The sequence below is a fragment of the Oncorhynchus gorbuscha genome, linkage group LG17 (genome assembly GCF_021184085.1).
Source record: "Oncorhynchus gorbuscha isolate QuinsamMale2020 ecotype Even-year linkage group LG17, OgorEven_v1.0, whole genome shotgun sequence".
Lineage (NCBI taxonomy): Eukaryota > Metazoa > Chordata > Actinopteri > Salmoniformes > Salmonidae > Oncorhynchus > Oncorhynchus gorbuscha.
The window spans coordinates 9,279,801-9,295,363 of NC_060189.1; the positions used below are offsets into that span (position 1 = coordinate 9,279,801).

General features: G+C 42.2%; 1 protein-coding gene across 1 annotated transcript in view; it reads right to left on the bottom strand.

The window, feature by feature from the left end:
* Positions 1 to 7,190, bottom strand: part of LOC124001906 (CNK3/IPCEF1 fusion protein-like) — an 84,476-nt gene extending 77,286 nt beyond the window's left edge. Inside the window, exons 1-2 of the mRNA XM_046309058.1 lie at positions 7,020 to 7,190; positions 939 to 1,096 (exon numbers count right to left, since the gene is read on the bottom strand). Coding sequence (XP_046165014.1) covers positions 939 to 1,096; positions 7,020 to 7,071 — 210 coding nt within the window. The 5' untranslated portion in view covers positions 7,072 to 7,190. The remainder of the gene's footprint in view (positions 1 to 938; positions 1,097 to 7,019) is intronic.
* Between the last annotated feature and the right edge of the window lie 8,373 nt (positions 7,191 to 15,563).

Sequence of the window (15,563 nt, forward strand, 5' to 3'; positions counted from 1 at the left end):
GCTGCATCACTGCTTGGTATGGAAAATGCACCACCCTTGTCTGATACAGAGGGGGGTGCGGACAGTCCATGTACATCCCTGCCATCCAGGACCTCTTAAAATCAGCCGGTGTCAGAGAAAAGCACGAAGAATTGCCAGAGACTCCAACCACCAAGCCATAGACTGTTCACTCTGCTACCGTCCGGCAAACGGTACTGGAACATCGGCTATTGGACCAACAGGTTCCGAGGCAGCTTCTACCCCCAAGCCATAAGACTGTTAAATAGTCAATTAATGATACCCAAAATATCTGCACTGACCACACACACAACATCACAAAACACACACTCATATCATTTCATTTGCTGCTGCTATTACTTTGTTCTTTATTTAACTCGTATATATCCTGATGTCTGTCTTCATGTACAGATCTACCTCAAATACCTTATTATTATCTATCCTGATGTCTAGTAACTTTACCCTGCCTTCATGTACATATCTACCTCAAATACCTTATTATTATATATCCTGATGTCTAGTAACTTTACCCTGCCTTCATGTACATATCTACCTCAAATACCTTATTATTATTATTATATATCCTGATGTCTAGTCACTTTACCCTGCCTTCATGTACAGATCTACCTCAAATACCTTGTACCTCTGCACATTGATCTGGTACTGGTACTTCCTGTATACAAATCCATTATTGTGTGTTATACTTTTAAACTGCATCATTGGGAAGGGCTCATAAGCAAGCACTTCACAGTAGTCTACACCTGTTGTGACAAATCAAATTTTATTTATCAACCAAAATTGACGGTAACTTTCCACAAAATTCCTACATTTTCCAGAAATCTTCCAACCATGATTTTTTTTAAATGAATAATATAAAACTTTGGGCCTTGTATCAATCTATGAGCCCTCAAGCCCCCAGGGAGCAGCAGCCCGGGCCTCACCAGGGAGCAGAGCTTCTCCACAGCCTCCAGGATGAGCTCCTGGTGGCTGGTCTTGTGAACGCCCAGCTGCTCCAGGTCCTGGGAGGAGAGCTGCAGCAGGTCCAACCCCGTCACCCTCCACTCTTTGAAGGGGTACTGCTGGAGAGGAGCGTCCAGACCTGGAGAGAGTGAGAGAGAGACCACACACGGATAATCCGATTTTTTTTCAAGCTTTTATGAACATTTTCTGACAATTGTGCAGTTACCTTAGTGGACATTATTCTTTTTGTCCTTCCACAAACACACTTGGTTCAACTTATCAACTAATCATCAAACCTACAGGGCAAAAACAAAAATGTGCATCCTTCTGTATCCTCCGTCTCCTGGCAACCAAGTGTTACGGACGTTTGTTTCTTCTCTGCAATGAGTCTTGAGCGGAGTACCTCACTGACCCTTCACCGAATGCTAACATATTCGGGGCCGTCTGATTGGTCTAGAAACCGATGGGTTGTGCCAGAACGTCACTTGTGCCCCTCATCACCACAACAACGTCAATGATGGAAGTCTCAGACTAAAGTATGTAGTGAATGACAGTGCAGTGGAAAAATGTAGTGAGAGTCATCAGGCTAGGACCCTAGGAGCAGGCAAACACTGGGCTACGTTGTTTATTTAACCAACAGTCCTTATACACCCTCAAATAAAGTGTTACCCATCATCCTCATTTCTTATCCGGATCATCATTTTAATCTCATCACAACAGCATTGTCATGGTCATTATCTGCATCTTTACCATTAATCATCATGGCAACAGCATTGTAATTATTTCCAAATCACAGACGAGAGGATGCCTCGTTATTATATCAATTACTAACTTGTTGACCAGTGTTTTGTCTCACTGCTCGTTTCTACAGCACCAACTTGCGGGTTGGTCAGCTCCTGCTCGTGTTGTGTATGCGCAGGCAGGATCCATACAGACCAAGTTCTCCACTTTCTTTTCGTTTGCCGTACTGGTGTGTGACTCAGGTCTGTTGCTTGTGCGTTTCACTGGCTGTTCTTGTTTTGGGAGGTGGGGTTGCGTGCTGTAATTGCGAATACACTGTAGCTCATAGCAACATTTTAGTCAATTCCTGTTAACAAGAGAATCACAGAAGCCCAGCTAGTCTGTAGTTTTAAATGGAGGTCGCTAACAAACCTTTTCAACGTTGCAGGAGCTGTTTGATTCCAGGGCAATACGGACTATGGGCTACTCTTAGAGAAACAGTGGCAAACTTAGCCAAGCTGCTGGGGAACCCCTGTCAGACACAGAAAAAGCTTTGCTGCCTTGGATCCAGATGTTCCGGCACTTTCATCCCGGAGGACTTCCGCTCTGAGATTGGATCCAGAGGTACCTGCGACTTTGTCCCCTGTTCTGTCTCCCGCTCTCTCTCCGGTGACTTCTACCATGGGTTCAGATCTTCCCCTTCATCAGCCACGATGTATTCTACGGCTGGCTCGGGTCCATCGAGCCCCACCTCCCATCGGTTCACAAGGGGTCTTCTAAACCACTCAAGGTGCAAGAACGACCAGACATCCTCAGCCATTTCATCAGCTGTCATCATCGGCAGCTCTATGGTGAGAAACATCTTGGTTCCCGGGGCAAAAACCCTGTGCGATCCTGAGGCACGAGTACAGGACATTACAATGCTGCTTCCTACCATTTCTAACACAGCTGTCGGGGGGCTGACGCTGCTGTAGTCCATGAGGGGTGTGTTGTTGTTAGACAAGGAACTCTTTATCCACATTATAGCAGAGGGTGTAAAGTCATAACACAATAGTTTTTCCAACAGCAGACTGTGACCAATCATTTCAAAATCTGCACTGAAGTCTACAAAGACAGCCCCCCCAATCATTTTATCATCAATTTCTCTCAGCCAATAAGTGCTGTGCTTGTTGAGTGTCCTTCCCTATATGCGTGCTGAAAATCTGTTGTCAATTTGTTTCCTGTGAAATGGCATAATAACTGGTCAAACACATTTTTTTCCAGAAGTTTACTAAGGGATGGCAACAGGCTGATTGGTCAGCTATTTGAGCCAGTAAAAGGGGGCTTTACTATTCTTGGGTAGCAGAATGACTTTAGCTTCCCTCCAGGCCTGAGGGCACACACTTTCTCGTAATGGCATCTGTTATAAGCAAGTTATTGACTTCATGGGCCTTGTTTCTCAGGCTGCATATGTTAATATGGGCTATTTTTTAGCACTTTTCTGCGTTGCTTAATTCTTTTTAATGCTTTACTGGGAAGCTTATCAGAAGTAGACTTGATAGTTCAGGGTGAGTTTCACAAAGTGGTCTTCCTACTAGGACACACCATCTCAGTGCTAACAGTGTAACTCTGGTTCATAGGCTCATTACTGCATCCAATAGCTGTAGGATTAACAAGGGTATTCAGGGAAATTAGGGGGAAATACATTAAGTTACATACATTGTGTCTATCAAAGCCCCTGTGCTACTAAATGACTTAAATGTAATGTAAATGTAATGAAGCATTATGACGACTCATTGTCACAATGGTAGGGATTAGTGTAGCTGATCTTGGGTCATTGATAAGTCATTGTTTCAACGTTGCCTTGAAATACGTAGACAGGGTCCAGGAGCCAAGATGATTGGGATGGATTCTGTCCTGCAGAGTATCTTCTGTTTCCAGAAGCTGTTAATGATCCTCTTGGACCTAGACTTGGTGCTCCGGTACCGCTTGCTGTGCGGTAGGAGAGAGAACAGTCTATGACTTGGGTGACTGGAGTCTCTGACAATTATTTAGGCCTTCCTTTGACAAGGCCTAGTATATAGGTCCTGGATGGCAGGAAGCTTCGCCCCAGTGATGTACTGGGCCTTACGCACTACCCTCTGTTGCACCTTATGGTTAGATGCCGAGCAGTTGCCATACCAGGCGGTGATGCAACTGGTATGGATGCTCTTGATGGTGCAGCTGTAGAACCTTTTGAGGATCTGGGGACCCATGGCAAATATTTTCAGTCTCCTGAGGGGGAAAAGGCATTGCCGTGCCCTCTTTACGACTGTCTTTGTGTGTTTGGACCATGATAGTTTGTTGGTGGTGTAGACACCAAGGAACATGGAACTCTTGACTTACTCCACTACAGCCCCATCGATGTTAAAGGGGACCTGTTCGGAACTCCTTTTCCTGTAGTCCACAATCATCCCCTTTGTATTGCTCACGTTGAGGGAGAGGTTGTTGCCCTGGCACCACCCGGCCAGGTCACTGACCTCCTCCCTATAGGGTGTCTCGTTGTCGGTGATCAAGCCTACCACTGTTGTGTCGTCAGCAAACGTAACCTCTTCAACCTATGGGGGCGCTATGTCATTATTGGATAAAAAGACGTGCCCGTTTTAAGCGCAATATTTTTTCACGAAAAGATGCTCGACTATGCATGGAATTGACAGCCTTGGAAAGACAAAACGCTGACGTTTCCAAAACTGCAAAGATATTATCTGTGAGTGCCCCAGAACTAATGCTACAGGCGAAACCAAGATGAAACTTCAAACAGGAAATGAACAGGATTTTTGACGCTGTGTTTACTAACGTCTCCTTATATGGCTGTGAATATGCTGTGAACGAGCTTATGCGCTCTGCCGTTCATCCAAGATGTCTGCAGAATTGTGGCGTATTTGTAGGCATATCATTGAAAGATTGGCCATAAGAGACTACATTTGCCAGGGGACCGTCCGGTGCCCTTTGTCTAAATCGGTGCGTAATTCCCAGTGGCAACCATTGTACCTTGCGTTACAGAAGGAGAATCATACTTCCAGGAACGATACATCATTGAAGAGATATGTGAAAAACACCTTGAGGATTGGTTCTAAACAACGTTTGTCATGTTTCAGTCGATATTATGGAGTTCATTTGGAAAAAAAGTTTGGCGTTTGGATAACTGAATTTTCGGGTTTTTTTGGTAGCCAAACGTGACGCACCAAACGGACCGATTTCTCCTGCACAAAAAAATCTTTCAGGAAAAACCGAACATTTGCTATCTAACTGAGAGTCTCCTCATTGAAAACATTCAAAGTTCTTCAAAGGTAAATGATTTATTGAATGTTTTTGCTGGTTTTTGTGAAAATGTGGCCTGCTAATGCTAATGCTAAATGCTAATGCTAACGCTGAATGCTAAATGCTAGTTAGCTATGGTAGGGAAGCATATTTTTGAAAATCTGAGATGACAGTGTTGTTAACAAAAGGCTAAGCATGAGAGCTAGCATATTGATTTAATTTAATTTGCGATTTTCATGAATAGTTAACGTTGCGTTATGGTAATGGGCTTGAGGCTGTAGTCATGATCCCGGATCCGGGTTGGCTCGACACAAGAAGTTAATGATGAAAGCGGCAGCACTAGCCTTTAGCTCGGTGCGGATGTTGCCTGTAATCCATGGCTTCTGGTTGGGATATGTATTTACGGTCACTGTGGGGACGACGTCGTCGATGCACTTATTGACGATGCCGGTGACTGAGGTGGTATACTCCTCAATGCCATTGGATGAATCCCGGAACATATTCCAGTCTGTGATACCATAACAGTCCTGTAGCGTAGCCTCCGCGTAATCTGACCGCTTCCGTATTGAGTGAGTCACTGGTACTCCCTGCTTTAGTTTTTTCTTGTAAGCAGGAGGATTTGCCAAATTGAGGGTGAGCTTTGTATGCGTCTCTGTGTGTGGAGTAAATGTGGTCTAGAGTTTTTTTTCCCTCTCGCTGACAAATTCTCAAAAGGCACCCCTATCGCCCCTTGTATTTTCGTCTTTTCCTAACACGAATGACGGGGATTTGGGCCTGGTCTCGGAGAAGCAGCATATCCTTCGTGATGGACTCATTAAAGAAAGAAATATTGGTCTAGTTTGAGGTGAGTAATCGTTGTTCTGATATTCAGAAGCTCTTTCGGTCATAAGAGACAACATTTTGTACAAAATAAGTTACAAACAATGTGAAAAAACCCCACAAAATAGCACAGCTGGTTAGGAGCCGTAAAACAGCAGACATTCCCTCCGGCGCCATTCTTTCTCAGCTATTATTAACATATTGCAATGGTATAAACTCAGTGCAGACCTTTTGAAATCATTGAATGTGGAAAAGATGCTCTTATGAACAAAAACAGCCTATAAGATCTACAAATTCAAGCTTAAACTGTTGTGTGTTGACTGTCAGAGGCATTTGAGTAACTGGACTAGTTTCTACTCGCTGAAAATGATGGCTGCAGTATTGGTGTAATTTAGACCCATTTGGCTGCTTTGAAAAAAATATATATAAAATACAGCACATTCCAATAGTTCCACATAATAAATACATGTAGAAGGGACATACTGTACTTTAGTGTCAATTTAGTAGGCTTCAAAACACGAGGACATGGCATAGCCTAGTGGCTGATTTATCCGGGCTGTAATACACAATTAATTGGTATATAGCCTACAGCTTGACACTAAAACCTGTAAAAACCAAGCATGCCATGAAAATGGTACATTCTGAATCGGGGAGGATGGCGAACAATCTACACCTTTTTTTGTGATTTTTTTTGAAGACTTAAAAAATAAAGGAATTGGTGTCAATTTCTCCCCATCCTCAGAATATAAATATAAAATGTTGATTGTTATGGCATGCCTGGTTCAATCGTTATTGACGAGAGAACACCGAGTTTTTAAAATAAAACGAATTTTACCTTGGTGGCGAACCGAACCATATACCTACTGGTTCCGACTCTAAAAAGGTAATGTAAAAAAATACCTTCCTGTGGATATCTTGTCTCAAATTTCAAGCATTTGATGGACAAACCGCACAGATAACCGGTAGAGTAAGTTTAAAAGTCGGCGTAATTATATAAAACATTCTGACTTGTAAGAAACATTTACACGATTTTGCAGGCAAAAGTATCAGGATAAGCTATATATATTATATACCAATTAATTGTGTATTAAAGCTTGATCAATCAGACTTGGCACCTATCAATTTAACTTCCTCATTCCACCTCCCCTTCCAAGATGATTCGTGGCGCTTCTATTTACGGCTCCCGGTGTGAAAACCGAATTAAAGTCACCTGCCAAACACAAACAGCGCCAATTATAGCCTACCTTTGAGCCATTCGCTCACTCTCTCCTTGCTCCACGACGTTATAGGCTGCATGCTGGGAGTCCTGGGAATGTTGATTAAATTATTCCCAATCGAATTCTTCAACAGACTCTACTACTCTGGATCAGAGGAAGGAACATTTCATCCTGACGATGGGCACTCCCACTTACAGGTACAAGTCTCTCCGCGAACCAATAGCATTAAGCTGTCTGCCTATGATTCAGACGCACATATTTTTATTCACACTCACATTGTGGAGCGGTGGGGGTGGTAGAGTAGAATACTGCCATTATTTCAAACTTTAGCCTACATCATTTGATGAGGGATTAACCGAAAGAATTGCAACGGGTAGTGAAGGCTGGTCTTTATTTGTCGACTTAATTCTTATTCCAAAGTTCGTTCCTTTTGGGAATAGGTTTAGTTTCTCAAGAGTGGTTAGGAGTTTTTTCCTTTTTTAGCAATAGTGAGAGCCAAGTGTAATGTAGCAACTATTTAAACTAACTATACTACTAGTTTACTCTATATAACTATAGTTTACCATTGAATGTGAGTTGTTTTGGTGAATTATTAATATACCAACAAAATAACGTTAACACAAACAGGCTTCAGTTAGGAACAGATGATCAACACATAAAACACTTAACATTTCATCTGAGTATTGTATCCAATAATACACAAATGGCATTAGTGTAGAAAATAACTTAGTATTCGCTTTCTTTTTGGTGCCTGTCTGGTTACAGTTGAATAGTTTGACTTGGAATAGTTAGGAAACAGTTGTGAAATGTGTTGCTGAACCATTAGAAAACATTGCAATGCTGAATGTACCTCATGAAATCCAAGCCTGATGAAAGGCCAAGCCATCAGAGGCCCTTTGACATTTCCACCCCCTAGCGTTTCTCTCTTTTAAATCAGACATGATGATAGAGGGATAGAAGAGCTAGTCATTGGTAACTGCATACAGAATAGCAAAATCAAGCAAACAACAACATTTGCTTTAAAAGAAAAATGAGGCTGAGGGGTGCCTCCAACCTCCTGTGGTATGCGTGTCATCGTCCGTAGAACCTTTTTTGGTTCTATTGTTCTTATTTAAAATGTGTGTAGTTCAGTCCTTGAGCTGTTCTCGTCTATTGATATTATGTCATGTTTTATGTTCTGTGTGGACCCCAGGAAGAGTAGCTGCTGCTTCAGAAACAGCTAATGGGGTTCCTAATAAACTACTAAATACCTGGATTTTTGTTTGAAAGTGGGCATTTGCGAAATAAGTGGGAGGATCATCATAAGTGGGTGTATGAAAACCTAACATCTAATTGGGTAGATTGGTTGCCACTCAAGACCAATTTTGCGTTGCTGCTTCCTTGTAGCTTTTTCGCTAAATCTAACTTTAACCTCATTCTCTTAACCTGTCACGTAAATTCTCCTAACATGCAACGTTAGTTCTCCTAACCTGCCACGCAGTAATTCTCCTAACATGCAACGTTAGTTCTCCTAACCTGCCACGCAGCAATTCTCCTAACATGCAACATTAGTTCTCTTAATCTGCCACGCAGTAATTCTCCTAACATGCAATGTTAGTTCTCCTAATCTGCCACGCAGTAATTCTCCTAACATGCAACGTTAGTTCTCCTAACCTGCCACACAGTAATTCTCCTAACATGCAACGTTAGTTCTCTTAATCTGCCACACAGTAATTCTCCTAACATGCAACGTTAGTTCTCTTAATCTGCCACACAGTAATTCTCCTAACCTCCTACGTTAATTCACCTACTTGGAGATAGAGGGGAGATTCTGTTTGCCTGAGAACTCTGAATTTAATTCATACTAAATTCAATTCAGCTGCCATATCTATTGCTTCATTAAAATGTTAGTGGGCGTGGCTTTTTGCCAGGGCGATGGGGTGGGTAGCCAAGCCACCCTTTTCAAGCCCAATGGCATATAGCCCAATGGCATATAGCCCAATGGCATATAGCCCAATGGCATATAGCCCAATGGCATATAGCCCAATGGCATATAGCCGACTGTAAATGCCAAGGTCTTGTTATACTTTTACTACACTATATCAAGAAGAGTGGATTTGCATCATACCAATATCTTTACCTTTTTAGTGTTTATTAATCTATTAATGCTGCTTGCCCTCATTGTCATCCGACAGGTGGCGTCACACCTAGGCATCGCTCGTCCCTCAACCGACAGTGCAGGTGGATTGGTCGCTCTGACGTAAGGCATCGAGTTGCCCTATAACATTTCCTTTCATGTCTGCACACAGTCTACTCAAAGTAAAAGGGAATCTGCTTGATTGAAGCTTTGCAACAGAGCACAGACCAGGTCACCATAACCTGCAATGGGTCAAGAGGCTCTAGTCTAGTAGTCACTTGATTGTGGAGATCATTCAGACCTGGGTACTATTGGTACTTTTGCTCAATTTGTAATACCAGCATTCCCACTGAACAAAAAAATGCAAGGATGATATGTCTTGTTTTTGTCCTGAGAATGGCAACCAAAATATAAACGCAACATGTAAAGTGTTGGTCTCATGTTTCATGAGCTGAAATAAAAGATCCCAGAAATGTTCCATTCGCACAAAAAGCTTATTTCTCTCAAATGACCATTATTCCTCCTCCACCAAACATTACAGTTGGCACTTGGGCCGGTAGCGTTTTCCTGGTATCCACCAAACCCAGATCCGTCCATCGGACTGGTGAAGCGTGATTCATCACTCCAGAGAATGCGTTTCCACTGCTCCAGAGTCCAGTGGTGCACAAGCTTTACACCACTCCAGACGTTGCTTCCAGAGGCAGTTTGGAACTCTGTAGTGAGTGTTGCAGCCGAGGACAGACGATTTGTACGTGCTACACGCTTCAGCACTCGGTGTCCCTGTTCTGTGAGCTTGTGTGGCCAACCACTTCGCGGCTGAGCCGTTGTTGCTTCTAGACGTTTCTACTTCCCAATAACAGCACTTACAGTTGACCGGGGCAGTTCTAGCAAGGTAGACATTTTACGAACTGACTTGTTGGAAAGGTGGCATCCATTGACAGTGCCACGTTGAGAGTCACTGAGCTCTTCAGTAAGGCCGTTCTACTGTCAATGTTTGTCTATGGAGAATGCATGGCTGTGTGCTCGATTTTATACACCTATCAGCAACAGGTGTGGCTGAAATAGCCAAATCCACTCATTTGAAGGGGTGTCCACATATTTTTGTATATAAAGTGTATATTGGAAGGAGCTTAATATATTAATTATGGTAGATAAATACATGCAGGCATATTCGTTTATTTTTATTGACTTGGAGATGTCATCAAACACTAGCATAGTTCGACAGTCAATAAAAACGGATTGGCTCATGCAATGGTACTACAAGCCATCTTCCTGTTACTACATGTAGGCCTATGTCTCAATTAAATTGGCCCTCTCTTTAACGAGTCTGAATACCTATGACACAACATCAAGTCTAAACATGACGTTTCTGCTCTAAAGCGCAGCTAGAGTTACAGTAAAACCACAGGCCTTAGCGCAGCAGTCAATGGCTTCCTGTCTCTCACTGCCTTGAAAGTCAATAACAATTCTTCTCTTGCTTAAAGTCAATGACAGAGAACACTGATAGGAAAACATTGCTGTCAAGCTCCTTTTCATTCTCTGTTCAGCCTGCCGTCAGGTTATATAAGACATTTCCCGATACAACATCACTCGTTCACATTCCTGCCTCACTATACCTTAATAAACAATCAGTAATTGTATTGGCTTTTACATTCATGCTTTTTAGTGTTGATTGGCATCCAGCCATAGTGAATTATTCATAATTAGTGCTCCTCGACACAGAGTTCTGATTGCACTTTCTCCGGCATTAAGCAGCTAATTAATTTGGCTGCAACCCTATTAGGGGAGCAGTGAGGCCCGTTGGACTCAGATTATCAGAGTTTGTAAAAAAGTACTCTACCTGGATATGATTGATGTTTTTTTCAATACTTTACAGGGTATTTTTTTTAAATGCTGTGATAAAAATAAAGTTTTGCAAGGATGCAAAGAACCAGAAAAAAATGCCCTCTTGTTGTATTTTGGATAATTACTGAATTGTTTTGAAGATGACCGCCTGATTACATCACAGGATAAAATTGCAGTTTCCACATAATACTGAAAACATATAAAAGAAAATGTAGTTTCCAAGTATGTAGAAACTTGAATTGTGCTGAATATAAGTAAGAAAGACTAGCTGTCGCCATTGGCGTCGGCTAATGGGGATCCTAATAAATCAAATCAAATCAAATGTAAACTTAAAAAGCGATGAAGTTCCCCATGTAAGTTGCTCTTCCACATGTGTAGGAACATTGGTGCAATAACAATCTCTTGTGGACAGACGCACATATCAATCTGTTAGATTTTAGTTTTGGGTTGGCGAGATTATAATTACACCTAGTAACACTGTTGTGTTGCATGTTGTATTGACATAGTAACCATGTTGAAAATTCTAACTACAGCTGGAGAACATTCCACCTTTGATGTGTAGGCCATCTTATGCAGTATCGCCAAGCAACAATTTTTCCAATTAATTAATAATGACTTAATGTCTGCATTTCCAATACTGCTAGATTACTGTTATGGTACCTTAAATTAACTAGGCAAGTCAGTTAAGAACAAATTCTTATTTTCAATGACAGCCTAGGAACAGTGGGCAGAACGACAGCTCGGGGATTTGAGCATGAAACCTTTCGGTTACTAGTCCAAAGCTCTAACCACTAGGCTACCCTGCCGCCCCTGTATATACAGTACAAGGAAGGAGGGGGGATTCGGAATCCCTCCCTCCTCCTTTCTCTTACTATTCTAGACACCACCGTCTCTCTCTTCCATGTTTTTCAGCAGCGTCGACTCCAATTGAAAATGAAGTGAAATAATAATGTCAGCTTCTTATATTCTATCTAAGGCCCCTGTTCTGGGACTCAAATATTTAGTATTCAGTCCAGACATCACGCTCAAGTCCCCTGTCTCAGAGAATCTGGGCTTTAGGCAGCCACTTACGACATACACACACATGCATGCACACACAGTCTCTCTCCCCTCTCTCTCTCATGCACCCCCCAAAAACACACACACAACCCCCGCTCCCTGGCAGTGATGAATCATGGTAGTGAAGGGAGGGGCTTCATTCTGGTGCACATGGCCCTGACTGAGTCCTACACCTATCACCCATGATCCTTCAGTGCCATCCGGGCAGTGTGTCCCCAGGTTGTCTCTACTTATGGGGGCAGGGTGTCCCTAGGTTGTCTCTACTGATGGGAGCAGTGTGTCCCTAGGTTGTCTCTACTGATGCGGGCAGTGTGTCCCTAGGTTGTCTCTACTAATGGGGGAAGGGTGTCCCCAGGTGGTCACTCAGACGGGAACACGTCTGAGTCCACATGATCTTCACCGATGATGACATCACCACGGCTTTGGAGGGAGGAAGAAATCCCTATGTCCCCTATGACAAGTACCACCCATATGCTGCTTTAACATCCACCGTGACCTGAATTGAGTTCATGAACAAAAGTGGATAATTAGACAAATTACAATCTGGAAAATGTATAGAATTTTTGATTGAATTAATATATTTTTTAAAATTAGGATTAGCTCTGGGATGGAAAAACATGATCTCAATTTATGCGCTGGTTCACACTGTGTGTAGACTGAAAGTCGTCCTCTATACATAGCATGCAGCATCAAATAATCAAACCTACTTCCTTTTAGTTAAAAAGTGTGCTGCTCGATGCACAACCACACTGCCACTTTCTTTGATTAGGTGTGTGTGTGTCACAATGACTGACAGTAACAGGGTCAACAGAGTTATTTAGTCTGGGAAAGATAGACCACTGAGGAAGTGTCTGTGGGATTCCCTTGGAGTCTGGGAACGATAGAGGGAAGTGCCTGTCTGGGTCTGCTCTGTATCAAACACTGGGACAAACGAGTCATTCGCGTTTGGGGACAGAATTGAATGCGACACAGACTATATGATGGATGACCACCCCTAGGTGGCATTAGCGTGCACCAACCGGGCTAAGAGCACTTTGTAATGGATCTGTCTTGATGGGAGAAAAAAACAATCCATTAGTTATACTCTACTTTACTGTACGAATGGCCCAGTGGCCACAGCTTCTGGGAAGAGAATGATTTCCCCCCTTTATTTAAATTCACCACTTCCCCACTCCAAGATGTCAGTGAACGTTTGGTCCAGTCACTGACATTGCAGTGATGTTGAGTGCAGTTTATACACGTGCCAAATTAGAGCACGTGCAGTACCTCTCAATATTATTAGATCACCCATGTAAATTAGATCACTTTTCTTACAACAGTTGTGCTTACTCCTATGAGCAAAATGGGTGTACTGTTGGATAGGCCTTTTCTTAGTGGGCGTCTTTTGCTAGGGGCAGGGATGGACGGGCCACAGGGCAATTCTGGCAAATGCCAGATGGCTGGTCCAAATTGGGTTTTTATTTGGCTAATAATGGGGGGCCTTGAGGGCTACGGGTTTGTCATATTTAGGTGGCCTTGACAAATGATTGAATGACTCATACCATATACCATGCTGTATCAATACTTGTTCTTTTATTCCGAAGATCTCGAGCACGCCTTACAGGGAAGAGACTTGAATACAAGTAAATCATATGGAGACTATAGGAAATGGTCAAAGGTTTGAGGCTGCCACTTCAGACATAACAGAACAGTACAATCTGCACTAGACTAAACTAAATAGGAGTTCAGAGATGCAGGAACATATGCTGTACAATATATACTATCACGATGTGAAGGGACTCATTATGTAATCAGGGCAAAGTGCTATGAAATGTTCATATGCAATTACAGAAGACATGTCTCTTGATACAACACATCCAATGCATGTAATCATTAGTCCTTTGTGCTGTGTTGCCTTGGTGTTCAGAGCTCCATGGATACAGCTACATTCTGTAGAAATAGTTTAGCACCAGAATAATACATTCTGTTCAACGCGGGCACACTGTTTTAGTACATGATGGCTGCTGTGTGTGTGCGTGCATGTTTGTGTATGTGTTTGTGTGTGAGAATGGCTCAAGATGAGTATACATTATTGTTTGAGTGTTTATGAACACGAAGAAAACTATACACAGTCTTCATATACCGAAATAAATACATTTCTCACTATAATACATTTTAATCGAAAGTTTGCAACAATGGATAAGATCTTGCTACCATGGAAAGGAAAATACCTGTCTATTTGTGGAAAAATCACCCCGATTAACTCTTTAGTCATATCCCAGTTTACCCTGATTACCTCTTTAGTCATATCCCAGTTTACCCTGATTACCTCTTTAGTCATATCCCACTTTACCTATTTGATTATGGCCTTGCCTACACCTAGCGACATGTTTTTTTCAAATATATCAGCAAAAAATATGCAATATTACTTGGAACGGTAAGTCAGACAAAATTAAACGGTCCTATTTATATAATGAATATGAATTTGGAGTCAGAAATGATATAATATTAAAGCATTAGACCTCTCAATAAAGGCTTCAGTCACACAAAAGTTATACTTAAATACAAACGGGTTCTCTAGCAGGTAAGAATGTCTCATGAATCGGGGACGGGTAATGTATTGACTCTTGATTGACAGTGTTGTGGGACGGGTAATGTATTGACTCTTGGTTGACAGTGTTGTGGGACGGGTAATGTATTGACTCTTGGTTGACAGTGTTGTGGGATGGGTAATGTATTGACTCTTGGTTGACAGTGTTGTGGGATGGGTAATGTATTGACTCTTGGTTGACAGTGTTGTGGGATGGGTAATGTATTGACTCTTGATTGACAGTGTTGTGGGATGGGTAATGTATTGACTCTTGGTTGACAGTGTTGTGGGATGGGTAATGTATTGACTCTTGATTGACAGTGTTGTGGGATGGGTAATGTATTGACTCTTGGTTGACAGTGTTGTGGGATGGGTAATGTATTGACTCTTGGTTGACAGTGTTGTGGGACGGGTAATGTATTGACTCTTGGTTGACAGTGTTGTGGGATGGGTAATGTATTGACTCTTGATTGACAGTGTTGTGGGATGGGTGATGTATTGACTCTTGGTTGACAGTGTTGTGGGACGGGTAATGTATTGACTCTTGGTTGACAGTGTTGTGGGATGGGTAATGTATTGACTCTTGGTTGACAGTGTTGTGGGACGGGTAATGTATTGATGCTCGAGTGCCAAATCAACACATTTGTTTCTATTTGTCTTTATTACTTATTTTTGATATTTATGAGTCTTACTTCTGTATATATTTTTATATTTATATAATTTGACATGTTATGAATATTTATTTGTGTTATTCCAAATGTCTGAATAAAAATGACAGTGCAGAATGGTGATTATTCTTTGACGGGCGAGGGTGGAGGGGGGCAGAAGGGGGGTTCGCCCAGGGAGCCATACAAGCTAAAACCACCACTGACCGGTCTAATGTCCTTTGCTCGTGTTTCTTGGCCCAAGCAAGTCTCGTCTTCTTATTGGTGTCCTTTAGTAGTGGTTTCTTTGCAGCAATTCGACCATGAAGGCCTGATTC